Genomic DNA, 16,898 nt, shown 5'->3' with positions numbered 1-16,898 from the left:
CAATAAAATCATACTTGTTAACTGAACTGAATAATATAAATGAAACAATAAGTCACAGTACTCAGAATATCATTCCTTAAATTAAATATGTTTTAAATTTATTGTGCACTTGTATAATATATATTACCAGATAAATCTTTTAAAACAGTAGTTACTTAATCTATGTTATAGATTTACTTAGATTGTTCATGAGATGTTTGCTTCCCCTTTGTGAAATTTTTTCATACAATTTTTATTTTAATATATTCACTCAGAATCGCTTTAAAGAAAAATTTTAAATTTTGGACAAAAATCCTCTAAACATGATAACAGTTGTAAGAGATATACAAGTTCAGGTTAAATTTCATGAAAAAATTTGAAACAAAAAAGTTAAGCATTTAAAAGTTGAAATAATTTTTAAAGGAAAAGTTGTTTATTAAATTTGAATCCAGTATATAATTAGTCACTGAAATTTAATTTTTTGACTTGATTTGATACACAATAACTTTATGAGCAAAATATTTACAAACCTATAAAAGAGGTGTGGTTGTATAGCAAGTACACCACATGCAAATCTACCCATTATACATGCTTTTATAAATAAAATATTTAATCAATATTAATAATATACATTTATAAACACCGTTCTCTTAACTGGATGATCTTTATGGATAATTAGTTGGAAAAAAACAGAAGCATGTTTAAAAAAAACATGTTGCAGTAGACCTTTATTAAATTATGTCAGTGCATCTATAAAATGAGTAAATGAAATATTTATTTTAATATTAGGGACAACAATCTATGATTTTTTATGGATTTTAACTCATTTCTGGTCAGAGAATCTTGTTCAAAAATAATAAATATTATTTTATTTATTTTTCTAATTTACCCCATGTCAGTCTCAGAATCAAAGCAAAGAATTAAACACCTTACAAAAAAAAAATCAATATGGCTGTTTTGACATAACAAAATAATCATGCATACACATAAAATCAGGACTGTCAAAAATTTATCCATCCTTTTGCAATCAAATAAAAATAGAAGCAAAAAAAAAAAATACAAATCTACTTCCATTTTTCCAACGATACAAACACTCTGTTTTGTTTTTGTAATAAAATAATGACATACCTTTCTGTAATACTTGAACTTTTTTCCAGTATTTTAACAGGAATTATCATAATTTCCATATTCTGCTGAAATTTATATGCTTCTTGTAAATGTAAACAACTAAATACACCAATCTCAGTTTTATCTTCATCGACTGCTTTTTTGTATGTCCACAGATCTGATGATTCTATCTGTCCCACTATAGAAAATTCAGTATTCCTAATAACAAATGTCATATATGCTACATATGTTTTAATAAAATAATGCAACATATAAAAAGTATAATTATACAGAACATAGCACCAAATTAAATAAAGAAATTAGTGACAAATTCTTCTTTCTTATCTTACATTCTTTATCAACTAGATGTTAGAACTTTTTAATTACGTGATCTGGAAACCATATTTAAGAAAACCTCATAAATAAGCACTACGAATAAATTGCTACATGGTAGCATACTGTGGAAGGAGATTTCTACATACACAAGGAATCAAATCCACTGACAATGTAATAGCCAGAAATTTGTAACAACGGACACCAGTAGACCAAAAATCAAATTTAATGTTAAATAAAAATGGCGAGATAACAAACAGGAAGATAACATTACCTTCATAAAGCATTATAAAAGTTTACGTAAATCTAAAATGAGATGGCCATTTTGACTGTTAAATAATCATTAGCAGGTGAAACAAAGTAAAAATACTAATTTACAAATTACATACAAAACACTATTAAATGAATATTTTTAAATAAACATTTAATGTTTTATGTTTAATTTAATATTTATTCTTTAATGCATTAAGGTTTTATAACCATTCAGTTCTTTATGTTTATTTTAATGAATTCTGAAAATATCTTGGATAAAAGATATCTCGCATAGAAAAATATTACTGAAGGATGTGGAAACTTAAATATATTCTTTTAACAATATTTTTGTTACATTTCAGGGATCTAAAATATAGATTATTTATATAATTATTATCAAGCATCTCGAAATGATTACTGAATGGTAAAATAAAGGAAAATGGAGTAAATAGTAAAAATGAAGTAAAGAAGTGTAAATTATGACTTAGTAAAAATTAAAAACTTGAGAAAGTTGTCTGGTTAAATATCCAAACAATTATTTTGTACTGTAGTTAGGATAAAGTATATGAAGATGGCCAATCTTCATAAAAATATGGTAAAGAATATAGAATCATAAATAAAATAAATTTTCTGATATGAATGGTTGAGCATGCCAACAGATTCAATCAGTTACTTCTGACAGATTATTCACATAATATTCCAGAAGTCTACAGATATCTAGTGCAACTTTCTTGATTCTGAGCTCATACGAGATGAGTTGATTGTTTACATAATGAATGGACCTGTAGCAGTTATACCCATATTTTGTGAGGCTAAATATGTTAATTACGCATGTGTTATTAATTAGAATGGTGGCCAACAATAGTTGTGGCTAACAATAGAATGGTGGCCAGGGATAGTATGAAGAAGCTAATAATAATATTAAGAGATAAGTAGTAAATATTACAACTTAAATTGAAGGAATAGTCTAATTAAAAAAAATTATTCCCTACCTTCAGTAAAACTCTTCTGCTCATCTTAGCTCATACTTTTATCTCTCGTTATGAACCTGAGCAAGTAAAACTACTTGATCAGAATATAAGTGTAGACATAATAATTCAACAGAGTGCATTTTACATGACCAATGTATCAATAATAAGTTTGAAATGAATGCCTCTGAGATGGAAAGAACTAGTTTTCCCCTAACATTTAGTTTATCTCTAGTATTGCCTAAAAGTATAGTATCCAGCTCTACAGCAGTCAACTGATAGTAAAACTGGATATGTCAAAGCCATCAGGCTGATAATGACCCAATGTTTGAACATATTTTTTTCTTTTACTTTTCAGTAGACCAAATATTGACACAAAAACTGTACCGGTTTTTAATACCAAAAAGATATTTTTACAATTAAATTGCACCAAAGAGTAGATATGTTGACAATAAAAACAACAAATCATTACATTATTCTTACCTGTTGTTATGTTTATTAAACTGCTCAAAATACTTTTGTCTAATCAAATTAATGCTAACATTATTAACATATATTGAATTTTTTTCTTTTATTTTAGCCTTTTTTGGAGATTCATTATTATTAGATATAGGAGCTTTGTTTTTAGCTTTTGTATCCTTTGATATTTTCTCATATTTTAGTTTCTCTTCTTCTTGTAAGTTTCTCCATTTAGTGGCTAGAATACTAGCAACTAATGTAAATGACATTCCTGGTGATTCTTTAAGTACTGTAATAAAAAAGGAAATGTTTATCAAAAACATAAAATGCTAGTGTAAATTTATATATACAATAAAATCTCAAAATCTACAAAAATTTACTGAACAACTAAACATGACAAGTAAAAATAAAAAGCCTTATGAAGAAATTTAAAGAAAATATACACACAATTTTAAAAATACTGAAGAAATAAATTAAAAATACACCATTAATTTGTTCCAATTTCATAATTAAGGAAATTCTACTTATTTAAGAAATTTGTCTATTCTTTGGATAGACTATCTTTCTCATAAACCACCTTTTAGTTCTGTGGTCTTGGTCAGACCTATCCATTAGAAAGAAATGTCAGTCTTTAAGCCTTACATATGGAAACAGCTTATAAAACACCAAGGATGGTTCTTGGATTCACCAGAATGGACACAACCTTGCCTTACACCGGTTTGTATTGGAAATTCATCAGACTGTTCATTACAGATGCGTATGAGGCTGCTAGAGCCATTGTACATTTCTGTGAGTAGGTGGATGGTTTTGGCAGATATAAGTTCAGATTTTAGTGCCGCCCATAGTGCTGGCTAATAGATGCTGTCACATACCACCTTGAAATCTATGAATACAATGACTGTTCGCTTCCAGCAGTGTATTTGCTCTTCCAACATTTGTCTGAGAGTGAAAATCTAAACACAGCAGCCTCTATTTGGACAAAAACCAGCCTGTTCTGTTGACAGTTACTCCCAATGTTTCTGTAGTTGAGTTTCAATGATTTTCATAAAAACTTTTCCAGTTATCGATAGGAGGCTTATGCCATCATAGTTTTTACATTCATGACTGTCACCCTTCTTTAGAACTGGTATAACAATCGTTACCAGTTCTAGTGGTACTACAGCAACTTTTCCATGCTGCAGGAATCTTCTCCATATGCCATATTAGCTGTAGTAGTGACTGTATGCGATTGACAAGGATATTGTCACCTGTTTTTAGCGCTTCAGCTGTTACTCCATGAATCCTAGGTGCTTTGTTGTTTCAGAGTTGTTTTATCACTATTTTCACTTCATCTACTCTTGATATAGCTTGGTCTTCCAGCAGTTCTAAGGTTGGCAGGCTTGCTAGTGGGACAGGTGGCGAATCATGGCTGTTACAGGTCCTGAAAAAATTCTTTCCATCTGTGTAGTCGTTCCATAGGAGATTAAACAAAGTTCCCCATTGGCATTCTGTATATTCTTATTAAATGTCTTAAATTTTCCACTTAGGCGTCTAAGTGTTGTGTAGAAGGTCCACTATTCATGTGTTTGTGCAGCTTCTTCCAGTTTGGTGGCCATATCATTCCAATATGCTACACACTCGGCCTATAGCTTCTTTCTGACCTCCTGGTTCAATTTTCAGTACTGTTCATAATCAACTAGTTTTGCTAGTTTATGCTGATCAACTAAATCAAGACATTCATCTGATATACAGGTCTGTGTTCGGTGGCATATTGGTGGGCAGATATTCTTGGCGCATCCTTGTATGACTTCAGCTATCTGAGTTGACTCAGCATCCACATCATCATGCTGTGCTAAAATGGCAAACTGCCTCACTAGTTGGAATTGGTGCTTATTAGCTGGTGAGTAGCTTTGACCAGTTTCGCTTCATTGATAGGGGTGCAAGTTTTTTCACATGTTAGGGCCTCAATTGTATCATTGCATGTACAAGGTAATGATCGGAGCCACAATCCACCCCACGCATTAATCATACATCTATGACCGTGGGTCAAAATCGAGTGTTAATCATTACGTAGTCAAGGAATGGTGTATCTTTGCTATTTGGGGCATGCCATGTGAGCTGGTGGTACTTTGGGTGATGAAAGAGGCTGCTGCCAATTAGTAACCTATTGCGTGTGGTGAATAACAACAGTATTGGCTGTGACATAATCCATTGTCATTGGTATTTCCAGGCCCAAAGTTTCCAAGGATGGTTTCCCAGCCAGTCCTATTGGTTCCTACATGAGCAGTTAGGTAACCAGCAACAATGATTAGGCTGGTTTTAGAAATTGTGTCGATGACGTCCTGAATTTGAATATAAAAGATGTCCTTAGCATCATCTTGACCTGATTTAGTAGGTGCATACACAAAGATGATATGTGTACGGATTGTTCCATTCCAACTAGTGTTAAAACAGCTAAGCAGCTCGAAAAGGGTTGAAAGGCCAAAACGTTCTTGGTCGTTTGCCGATCAAGCACAAAACCAATGCCTTCGGTGATCACAATAATGTGATCACTTCATCACTATTTGGCACCCGTACTGTCGATGTTCCAGAGCCCATAAGTCTGAGTTCTCAAAGCGCTGTGATGGATATTTTATAACTTATTAATCCTCATGCAATGATTTCTTTTTGGCTGACATGATGCACAGTGCACACATTCCATGCAGCTGTTTTGATTTCCTGACCTGGTGTGTTGATCCGATCATTCAGTATTCATTGGGCAGTATCACACTTTACACCAGCATCCTAACCTCAGTTATCCGACAATGCTGGCGCATCAGCTATAACCCTGGATGGGGTAGCATTATCTCATGCATTTGACTCATTTTCCATTGGGTTCATGCTAGGTTTGACAGCCTGTCAGCAGCAGACCAACCTTCCTCCCCTCCTAGTTTTCACCATGATCCTGAGCTTAGGACATTCCAAATATTAATCAAAGAAACAAAATTCACTGTCAGTGCTCAAATATAACATAAAATAATCCTTCCAATGTAAATCAGTCTATAAATAAAATTAAATATAAACATAAACAAATCATTACCAAATATAAACTACATCTGGGTAAACAAATCCTAGCAACCACAAAATGTTTCCAAAACATCAATTAAATAAATAGAAAAATATTTTAGGCACTCAAATATGGCACATAACTGGTTTAATAAATATCAATACCAGATGAAGGTCACAGCAACCGAATAGTTTTTTCTTTTTCTGTTTAGCTTCCAGAACCACCATAATGTATGAACCATCAAAACAACCAATCCGAAGATGAATGAGAATGATATGTAAGAATGTAAATGATGAAGTGTAGTCTTGTACAACCAGTTCCTTGTAGTCTCAGGTCAACCACTCCTGAGATGTGTGGTTACAGCACCAAAGAACACTTACCATTAAATATTTAACTTTTAAGTAACAATTCATCATTAATGCAGTAAATATCCCCCAAAATGCCTGCCAAACTCAATTTGCAACCTGTTTAATAAAAATAATTCAAAATATACTTCTTACAACAAAATTCACTTAAGTAACTCTGAAACCTAGGGAACCAGTAAGGATACCTATATATAAAACTTAAAAGGGTATTTTAATTAATTCAATGTAATGTAAATCATTGTCCAAAATACAAAACACCAATAATGGAACTCACAAACACAAAAATATATAAACATAATATAATTAACGCGTATAAAATTAAAAGTTGTAACTAATATTTTTAAGATGGAAACCAACTGTTTTGAAATCCATTTAAATTACATACATAAATACATTACCATCTTAGACGGCTAACTACTCTACCACCTTCTTCTCTTGTAATCAACATGAGAACCGAGAAAATATTTAGTCAAATTTGATTACTGCATTTTTAATTCTATTCTTTCAAGACACCTTAAATATTCAACTTTTTTTTTAATATACTGAACTGTTGTCTAAGTAATGTACACAATTTAAATATTCAACTTTTTTTTTTAATATACTGAACTGTTATCTAAGTAATGTACACAATGTAAATATTCACAACAGCAAAGTTACTTAATCCAGTAAAATAATTAAGTATCTGAAGTATTTATTAAATTACTCTGCTAACAGATGTATTCTGATAAGATATTCATCAACTACGTGTATTATATCATATATTTATCAATCCAAGGGATTAGGTAGCTAGACTTTATCCCTGTGTTGGACTTTCCATACACACATTAGTTAGAAAATAAGAGTGTCTGGACAGGTTTATAGGCAGAGATGCCTCTGGCAAAGTACACAAACACCAAAGATAAAGTAACTCTTATAAGGTTTGCATTTCTTTAGTTAATATTCACAGCACATTTAGCCAAAACCTAATGAAGACAGTCTCAAAATAAGGAAAAATGAAGGAAATGGTAGTCTACCCATACAGCATTACAAAATCAGAAAAACAATCATACCCATTCGAGTGCTTAAGGTGCCCCTCAAAGTAGTAGGCATATGATCCCTTTAATTGCTTGCAAAATTAGGGTATCTTTTCTTAGAATCAAGTTAATATATTACTGCTAACAACTCTGCATTAAGTAACTTACATAAAAACAATTTTTCTCTCAAGATACTGCCAGAGAACAGACTCAAGCTTCCCTAATGAAAACCCTTGACCATCTCCAAAATTATGTGATGTTTGAAACCATAATTGAATTATAAATATTTACCCAAATTTCTAACTTATTAACTTACTTTTAAAATTATAATTAAAACTAAGAATCAAATCAATATTTTAAATAAAATAACATAAATAATAATAACGTATAAAATCTTACTTTCTGAACGCATTTCTCGAGCAAATTTAGAAAAACCAGACAATTCTTTTTTCCCCATCTGACTACTAACACTCCTCTCTAAAATATCACTACGTTTAGATTTTTCTGGGCACTTTTCTATAGCTTCCTTAAATGCAGTGTTTTGAGGTTCATGAATATTCTCTTTTAAAATATAAGGAGGTTCAGATGTAATAAATTTTGTTTTATTACTGGTTTTGTTATTTTGATTATTCTCATTAAATATTTCTGTACTTGTAATCTTCTGAAGTAATTTATTTCCTTCATCAGAATTCAAAAATCTATCGATATCATTAACGACATCCATTGCATTTTCTGAAAGACTTTTATTTACATTATTAATAGAAGCAGAAGTAACAACAGCAGCAGCAGCAGTAGTAGTAGTAGTAGTAGTAGTGGTAGTAGTAGTAGTAGTAACAATAGCAAGAGTGGTGGTGGTTGTAGAAGGAGAAATTATAAGAGGTTCGGTTACATTATCAGGGTAATAATTATTTGAGCAGTCATTATGTTTATTTTCACTTTCTGGCGCAGCCAAATTTCCTAACACTGTAGATCCCTGTTACAAAAAAAAATTCATATTTTCAAAGATAAATCCAACATTAAACAAAAAATAAATAAATTCTCTCAAGATAACAATTCTCAAAACTGATGTACCTGCAGCAAACTACATAAAAGAAGCAGATTTTAGGCATGTAGAAATTGCATGTGTAATATTGTTATACTACTGCAATACTTTTTTCTTATAACAAAATAAAAATGTTAATTACAAAGAAACGGCCTGACAGAAAGAAACCACTTACATTTAAAATCAGCATCAAAAATACTACAAGATTCAGCTGTTAATATTCTTATAATAAACAAAATACAAAAGTCTATTGTCCATTGTAATCTATAAAGATTGGTTATGTGTAGTGCTTGTACATGTTCTTTGAATCTTCAGCTATTATACAAATATTAACTGCATCCTGTCTATCCAGTCTAGCAATCAGTGCAGTCAATGAAATATAATTTTGTTACTAATGAGTAACACAATTCACTCTGGCATAAAGCATATTTTTATTTTGTTTTGAGAAAAAATTCTTAATTTGTAACCAATATATTCCTTTCCATTTAATCTACACTAAAAATGATTAACATAAAAATATATAGCACAAAAATGGATTTACATATTTTTCCCTTTAATAGATAATTTATAAAGTACAGCTAAAAAAGTAATAAAATACTGCCTGAATTAATTAATTTATATTTAATCATCAGTGTTAACACAATATCTACAGTTTATAAACTTATTAAGGTCTGCATTCTTAGCAACAAACAGAAGTTTCAGAATATATCAAGGACAAACCAACCTTCACATAACATGGTAGCAAAAAACTCACATACAAAGATGGATGAGTTTACATCACAAATAACAAGTGGTCTGTCCCGCATTTACCTGGAAGGATCAACGAAAACTCTACAATAGTAATACAAAATTCAAGATTAAAAGTTACAGATTAACACAAAAATTATACTATATATAAAAATATGGATGAAAATATAAACACAATAACAATTTTTGAAACTATAAATTTAAAAATATTCACATGAATAACGACGTGTTATTGTGCTTTATATGCACAAGCATTATATGCTTGTTTGACGTAAACAAGCATACAGAAAATTTAACAACTATAATTTCAAAAATTTATTAAACATTAAAATCAATTTTGTAAAAGGAGATTTTTTAATCTAATTTTAAATTGGAAAAATAAATCTTTTAGATGCTAAGATAACTTCTTAAAAATTACAAGAAATGTGTAATAAACATCTTTTTTGCAGGATAAGTATTATTATGCTGTATAATATGAGAACAGTTCTGATGCCTGTTTTAGTAGAAGTAAATATTATAATTCTTTTGTTTTGGAATAAACATTCTTACAACTTTCCATTAGAAATTGGCATTGTAACAAATTTTAGTCATGGCATACAAATGTGATATAAATTACACCAAAAATATTTACTAAAAACATTAAATAAATGTTTCATAATTACCTCAATTTTTTTTCCATTTAATTTAACATGACCTTTACTCCATTGTGAAAGGCTTAAATCTTCATTAATAAAATAATTTTTTTCATCACATGATTTAACAGAAGAATCCGATTCAAAACTCATTGGCAGTGATCCAGAACTTTCAACTTTATCACTTGAACTTAAATTATCATTAATTATTTTAGGATCTAAACTTACAGTAAGTGATTCACAACTTTTTTCAAAAATATTATCAGTACTTTTACTACTTAAACTACTATTATTATCACCACTCAAATTTATTTCAGGTTGTGGTGGTATATTCATACCCACTAATTCTGCACTACTCTGAGAAAAATTTTCCGATTCTGATAGTTTATTACTAGAATCACCAAAATAGTTCATTTGATTTTCATTATTTGTAAGTACAGATTGATTATCTTTAATTTCATTTTCATACATTTTTTGTTCCACTGTACAACTATTGAATATAATTTGAGGGGTTTTATCATTAACATTGGATTTTAAAGCTTTTAATGGAGATTTAACAGAATTAGATGCAAGTGAAGGATTTGCTTTACGTTTCCTACCATGTGTAGAATCATCACTTTCTACTCTTTCTCTAAAATTATCACAGTAATATAAGTTCAGTTGTTCCTTTAAAAATTCCAAAATATTATCCTGAAATAAATGAAAAATATTTAGATTAATATCTGTTATAAAACAACAATTTTTTAATTGTCTGCAAAGTATAAATATTAACAAAATAAGGTCACATTACATCTGTAATCGAATCTAATAAGAATTTGTGTAAAAGTTTTGAAACCGATAGTTTCACAACATGGTTAACAAAAAGTGTAAATTTCACATCCTACAAGGTAAAAAAATCTACAACTTGGATACAATGTCAACAATTAAAGCTACATTTAATAAACTAGCATCTACAAATCACTATTAAATTAAAGCTACATGGAGTTTTATAACATATTTACTAATAAACGTAGCAATTGATTTTACTTAAAAAAAGTCAAACATTCTAGAAACAATTCCTTCTTGTTTTACTTCAAATCATAGGTCTGTTCTGGCTTACTGTCTTTTCCTCAGACTTTTTATTCATACCTTTCCTTTCTGGTATATAATTCAAAACCATTTTAAATTGTTATAAATGGTTCTTCCTATATTCTTTCTTGAATTTTGACATATATGAAAGATGCTTAAATTCTCTTCTTTTTTTTAAAATTCAAATCATATAACATAGAGCAACTTTTTTTATATTCTAGAGAATGACCATTTCTGCAGTTGCAACTAACTTAAACTGTTCTCTAAATATCCATGCTTGAGTGCCACACAAAACCACGTCTAACTGTATTATTAACACAGGCCTTATTTTTCATGGATTTTCAAACTAATAACCTTAAATTTAATGCCTTTCTTTTTTTAGTCATTACAAATTGAAAAAGAAAGGCTTCAATCTCGGTCATTAAACTGTTAGATCTACTCCAGTACTCTCTTAGAGATAAGTTTTAATCGCATTGGCTTCATAACCTCATTTTTTGTTAAGTTATAGTAATTTATATTTTTCACACAATTTACAAAACTTGTACTTATGTCACTGTAGCTCATCCAAACTTTTACCCTTTATGATCACATCATCTGCAAAAAGGACAGCATTCAAATACTTATAATTTTCTAAATTATATACAGTGGATGTCATTTCCATCAGAAATAGAATTTAAAAAGAACAGATGAAAAGAACTGTTCTGTTTATTTCATTTGCTTGAAATTATTAAACTAAAAAAAATCTTTCTTCCCTTAGACATTTATTTTGCAGTAATAAAATATATGATTATTATAAATGTGAAGCGCAGCTGAAATTTAATACACATTGAAACATACTGGGAGAACAAAATTTCACAAGTGACAGGTGCTGTCAGCCTGTAGTTTCATTTCCCTCTTACAAATATTCCAAAACTCATTGACCTTCTCATTTTTTATCAGTTGCCATTGTTATGGAGTTGAGTACACCTACTATGTCATCCCTTCTTAAACAGTGTGCAGTGACTGAATTTTTAACTGCAGAAAAAGTGAACAAAAGTGGTAATTTAACTGCTGATCACAATACTGTGAATAATTGGCAATAAAAGTTTGTACATCAGAACCTGGTAAAGCAAATGTTGAGGATGGATCTAACAATGTTCAACCAGTTTCCATGACTAATGAGAAGCACCAAAGAAGGTGGATGAATTGATTCAGAACGATTGTCGCATTACCAGTAAGATAGGCACATCAAAAGAATAAGCAGGCCAAATTATTACATATAACTGGATGATCCTAAATCTGCCTTTGCAGGTACATGCCACATAAACTCGCAGAAGAAAAAAAAAATGTAATGAAAAGTGAAATGTTATTGTGATGAAGGAAATGACTTCCTTTTCAATACTGTGATGGCAGTCTCAAATTTTTTTGCAAATATACACATTAAAACACCTTAGAAGAAGCATGTGTTGTGATTGACAATCCACAGAGCCAATAATTCTGCAACACAATAATGCTTAGCTACAAACACTGCTTGCAATTGCTGAAGCTCGAGTGAGATTGAAATTTAAACCTATTCCATGGCCTTCACACCCTCCAGATTTGCTATCCTGGGATTTTTCACTTCTTTCCACAATTCAAGAGGGGTATTAAGGGTATTCATTTCACCATGGATGATGAACTGAAGGACACAGTGAGGTCATTGATCATTAAAAGAATGCCAGTATTCTTCATTAATGGATTGAGAAAACTGGTTCACAATTAGGAGAAATGTGTAGCTGTAAATAGTGACATGAAAAAATTAATCTAAGTTTTTGTAGAAAATAAAATGTATACTTATGCCATATTTATTTCATTTGTGAGTTATAATCAATTGTGCATTACATTTCAGACTTCCCTTGTATTATATTATAATCATTACTATTATCAATTGTATTAGAATTCTTTCCATTCACTTTTCATACCTCCAACCTCCATTTCCATATTTTTTTCTATTCTAAACTAATAAATGTAATATAAGTCGCCAAATTATACTCTTATCTTTGTTCAATTAGAAGCTGCAATGTAAAAGCACTGCCTACATACCAATGTCAGTTTCTAGAAACGGCATTGTTCTTCAATCAATATTCCATCCAAGATTTTTGCATTCAACAGTATTTGTTCCAATAGTAACACTTATTGAGTAATACATAGTAAAAATTAATGATCTGCAATTAAAAGTTCTACCAATAATAATATTAATAACTGTCCATATCTAGTGCCATGATTACAGTGACTGTAGGCTATCTGATTCAAGACACCATTCATACCCAAAGATGACAGCCAAACTGAAAAATATAGCATGGAATGCTTACATTCTACACCATATTTATTAATAAAATTTACATGAGCTATACTTTTCTACTGACTTCTTTTCTGAACTGAATGTGACTACAAATCATAATACCTAGTCTAATGAAGTGAAGGTGACACATTTAGTTTACAAACTAAACCTTCAGTAAAAAAAAATATGTTTTTTTGAAAACATATTTTAGGTCCTTCTGTTTGATACCCCCACATCACAGGCTTCAAATAATTTTTTTTTTTCATTTGGACAAGACATCATCAATATTTTTTTCAACATCTTATTTTGTTTTTTCCACACTTTCATATAATTGTCATCACAAACATAACTAAGAACAATATTTCATACATATGTCTTGAAATCAATTAACTATTCTGTAGTTACATGGACACAGTTGCATTTGCAATAATAAAAATAATACAGAATAACAGTTTTTAGAGAAATAGTAAATTTCATTTCTTTCAAACCAATAGTGACACAATACCTGAAATATCTTAGGGAATATTACCTTAACCATACACGGATCTCCAAAAAGGATAAAATAGCAACAGTCAAATCCATATTTAATAAGTTCATTGCTCTGTAGTTTTTAATTTTATTAAAATCAATTTAAATATTGTTTCATTAACTTCTTTTTCTTTTTTTATTATTTTTGTTTTTTACTTTCACAGACATCACTGCTTCTTCATAATTATTTTTGTAATAATATAATTAAAACTTTACAATTGTAGATAAATGTTAGCTACCTCAGTCATTGAAATAGAATTAATTAATTTTAATTACATTTTTAATTAATGCATTATAAAAATATTTATTCACGAGAAGCAAAGATAAACTATTTCTACAGAATAAATTTAAAGAAATTAATAGCGTAAAAAGTACAATTTTTAATAAATATTGAACTAAACTTAAAACTACTTTAAATACAAAAAAATATATATCTAATTTTTAATTATAATGATAGACATGTAAAAATAACATATTATTTAAAAATTAAATTACAGAATTGCATTCTACATCACACATCTATACAGTACACAAAAAATATAAATTATACTTTACAGCAGAAATATAGTAGTCCACAGAATTGCAAGCATAGCACAGAGCTGTTTTCATCCTGTCCAAGGAATGCACACAAAGCAGAGAGCATATTTAATAAACTAATTCTCATAGATCACCAAAGTTAGATGTTTGCTGTACTGGTGCAGTTTCCAACCTAGCTGGGTAATAGCACATTATATTTATTTTTCGAACAATGACCTTAAAAGTCAATACCATTAAGAGTTCTAGCTCAAACAGTTTCAGGCTTGATTCCCTGGAAGGATCTGATATTTTTCACTATCACTTCATCCATCTGACCTCATTAAAATGCATATACAATAACATATCTGAGATTTCATTGGTAAAAAAATGATGTATTTCCTTAGGATTCACAATTATTTTTAATTTTCTGCAAATTTATCATCAAACATGAATAACCATTGATTAAACTAAAATTTTGGGTAAGTAAAATTGGAATTTCTACCACTGCACAAAATAAATTTATAATATAGACTTTCGAAGTGATTTTATTGTCACAAGTTTCACAAAACATATCACATTATAAATCAATAATTTTTTAACAAAGACTGTATTGTATGCACAAGTATTACCTGATCCTTAATAAAAATTCTAGTTTTGTTAGGTTCCAAATTGACATCAAGTAAATCAGGAGAAAGTTTAAGAGACACAATGCTGACTGGAAACTTGTTTGTAGGTAAATAATTACCAAAATATGACAAATAAATATCTGAAAAAACCTGCAAATAAAAAAAATACAATAATTTCTATAGACTTGTAAATGATAATTTCAGATAATTAAGATATACCTTAGTAATATAAATCTAACCAATAATCTAAAGGTAAATTTGCTTTTAACTGGATTTAAATACTCACTGTATAAACAAGTAACAATGTGTTTGGCTAACTTAATACTGAAACACGGCCAAGAAACAGTAAATGGGCATAGTCTATTGTAAAACAGTAGAATCTTAAAAAATAAAAAACCTAATGATATCAAAAAAGTATTTAAGTATTAAAGAACAGTAACTAGTCTAGAGATTTAGTAACCAGAATAAGATTTTTATATGCTGTATTAAGTAAACATTGAGGTTCACACTTGAACAACACGTAGAAATTGTAAAAATTCACCTTAGAGGTGGTGAAAAATTTACGGAAACTGTTCACAAATGTACTTTTTTTGTTATCATAACACATCTCATAAAACTGTGATAACTTTAATCAATAAATTTGAATCAACTGATTCATTTCTAAACAAAAAAGGCAAAGGCCATCCACATACAGCTCATTCGAATGAAATCATAGTCAGTGTTAATGAAAGTGTTGAAAAAAATCCTTCTACATCAATCTGTCATCACAGTCAACAATTTAGCATTTACAGAAATTCTCTTCAACAAATTTTGATGAAAGATTTGCATTTGTTTGCTTACAAGATTCAGACGACACAAGCACTGAAACCAATAAGTCGTCAGGTGTTCGCAAATTGCGTTTTGGAAAATCAACAAGTTGATAAGTTTTAAAAAAAATCATCATTAGCAATGAGGCACATTTTTTCTTACCAACTTTGTCAACAAACAAATTGTCAAATTTGGGAATCAGAAAATCAAAAAAGACTGAAGAACTTCCTATGCATTCTTAACAGGACACGGTTTGGTGCGGATTTTGGGCTGGGAAATTGATTGGACCTTACTTTGTCGAAAATGAAAATGGAGATGCCATTACTGTCAATATAGTTCGATATCGTGAGATGATTTCAAACTTTTTATGACCTAAAATTAATGATATGGAAGACATGTGGTTTCAACAAGACACACTGCCAATGAAACCATTTAGTTATTGCAAGAAAAATTTAATGGTTGTGTTATCTTGCAGCAAGGTAATATGAATTTGACTGTCAAGATCATGTAACTTGACACCACTGGACGTTTTTCTTTTTTCTTTGGGGTTATCTTAAGAATAAAGTATACATCAATAAACCACAAATAATTGAGGATCTCAAAGAAAAAGTCTGACACAACATTGCCAACATTTCCCAGCAATTATGTTAACATTTTTTGGTAAATTTTGTCATTAGTGAACATGTGTAGTCAAGGCTGGGGCGATCATTTGTCAAATGTTTTTTTTTTTCACACGTTACAACTTTCTAATAAAGAAAAATATTATCAGTTGTCAAATAAAAAATGTGTTTTATTAAAAGGTAAAATTTCAGCTCATTTTGGGACACCTTCATATATATATGTACATGAATACATATAATCTATGACATTTTAAAACATGATTTTAGACAACATAAAACAATATTAACAACAGACAATAACAGTTTAATAGAGTAGAATTTAGTAACTATTGAATTAAATTAATACTGAAGATTCAGTGGGGAAAAACATAATGCTGTTGATTAGAAAGGTCAAATAAAAAAAGTAAAGCAAGATAAACATACAGGACTAATTGTGAAAAATGATACAGAAGTCTGAATACTTAAGAACTTAAGTCCCAAGTATTTTTTTATATGCTAAGGAAGCTTGTCAG

General features: G+C 29.7%; 1 protein-coding gene across 4 annotated transcripts in view; it reads right to left on the bottom strand.

The window, feature by feature from the left end:
* The window catches only part of LOC142325244 (PMS1 protein homolog 1-like), a 42,549-nt gene that overhangs the window by 8,779 nt on the left and 16,872 nt on the right, over window positions 1-16,898 (bottom strand). For all 4 annotated transcript variants that reach the window (XM_075366737.1, XM_075366739.1, XM_075366740.1 and 1 more), the window contains 5 exons: window positions 14,963-15,109; window positions 9,953-10,612; window positions 7,901-8,474; window positions 3,123-3,387; window positions 1,108-1,305 (listed from right to left, as the gene is read on the bottom strand). In XM_075366737.1, coding sequence (XP_075222852.1) covers window positions 1,108-1,305; window positions 3,123-3,387; window positions 7,901-8,474; window positions 9,953-10,612; window positions 14,963-15,109 — 1,844 coding nt within the window. The remainder of the gene's footprint in view (window positions 1-1,107; window positions 1,306-3,122; window positions 3,388-7,900; window positions 8,475-9,952; window positions 10,613-14,962; window positions 15,110-16,898) is intronic.

This window comes from Lycorma delicatula, chromosome 5 (assembly GCF_047948215.1).
Source record: "Lycorma delicatula isolate Av1 chromosome 5, ASM4794821v1, whole genome shotgun sequence".
In the NCBI taxonomy this organism is placed as follows: Eukaryota; Metazoa; Arthropoda; class Insecta; order Hemiptera; family Fulgoridae; genus Lycorma; species Lycorma delicatula.
Note: the sequence above shows the minus strand (reverse complement) of the source record. Positions and strands in the feature narration are given on the sequence as shown.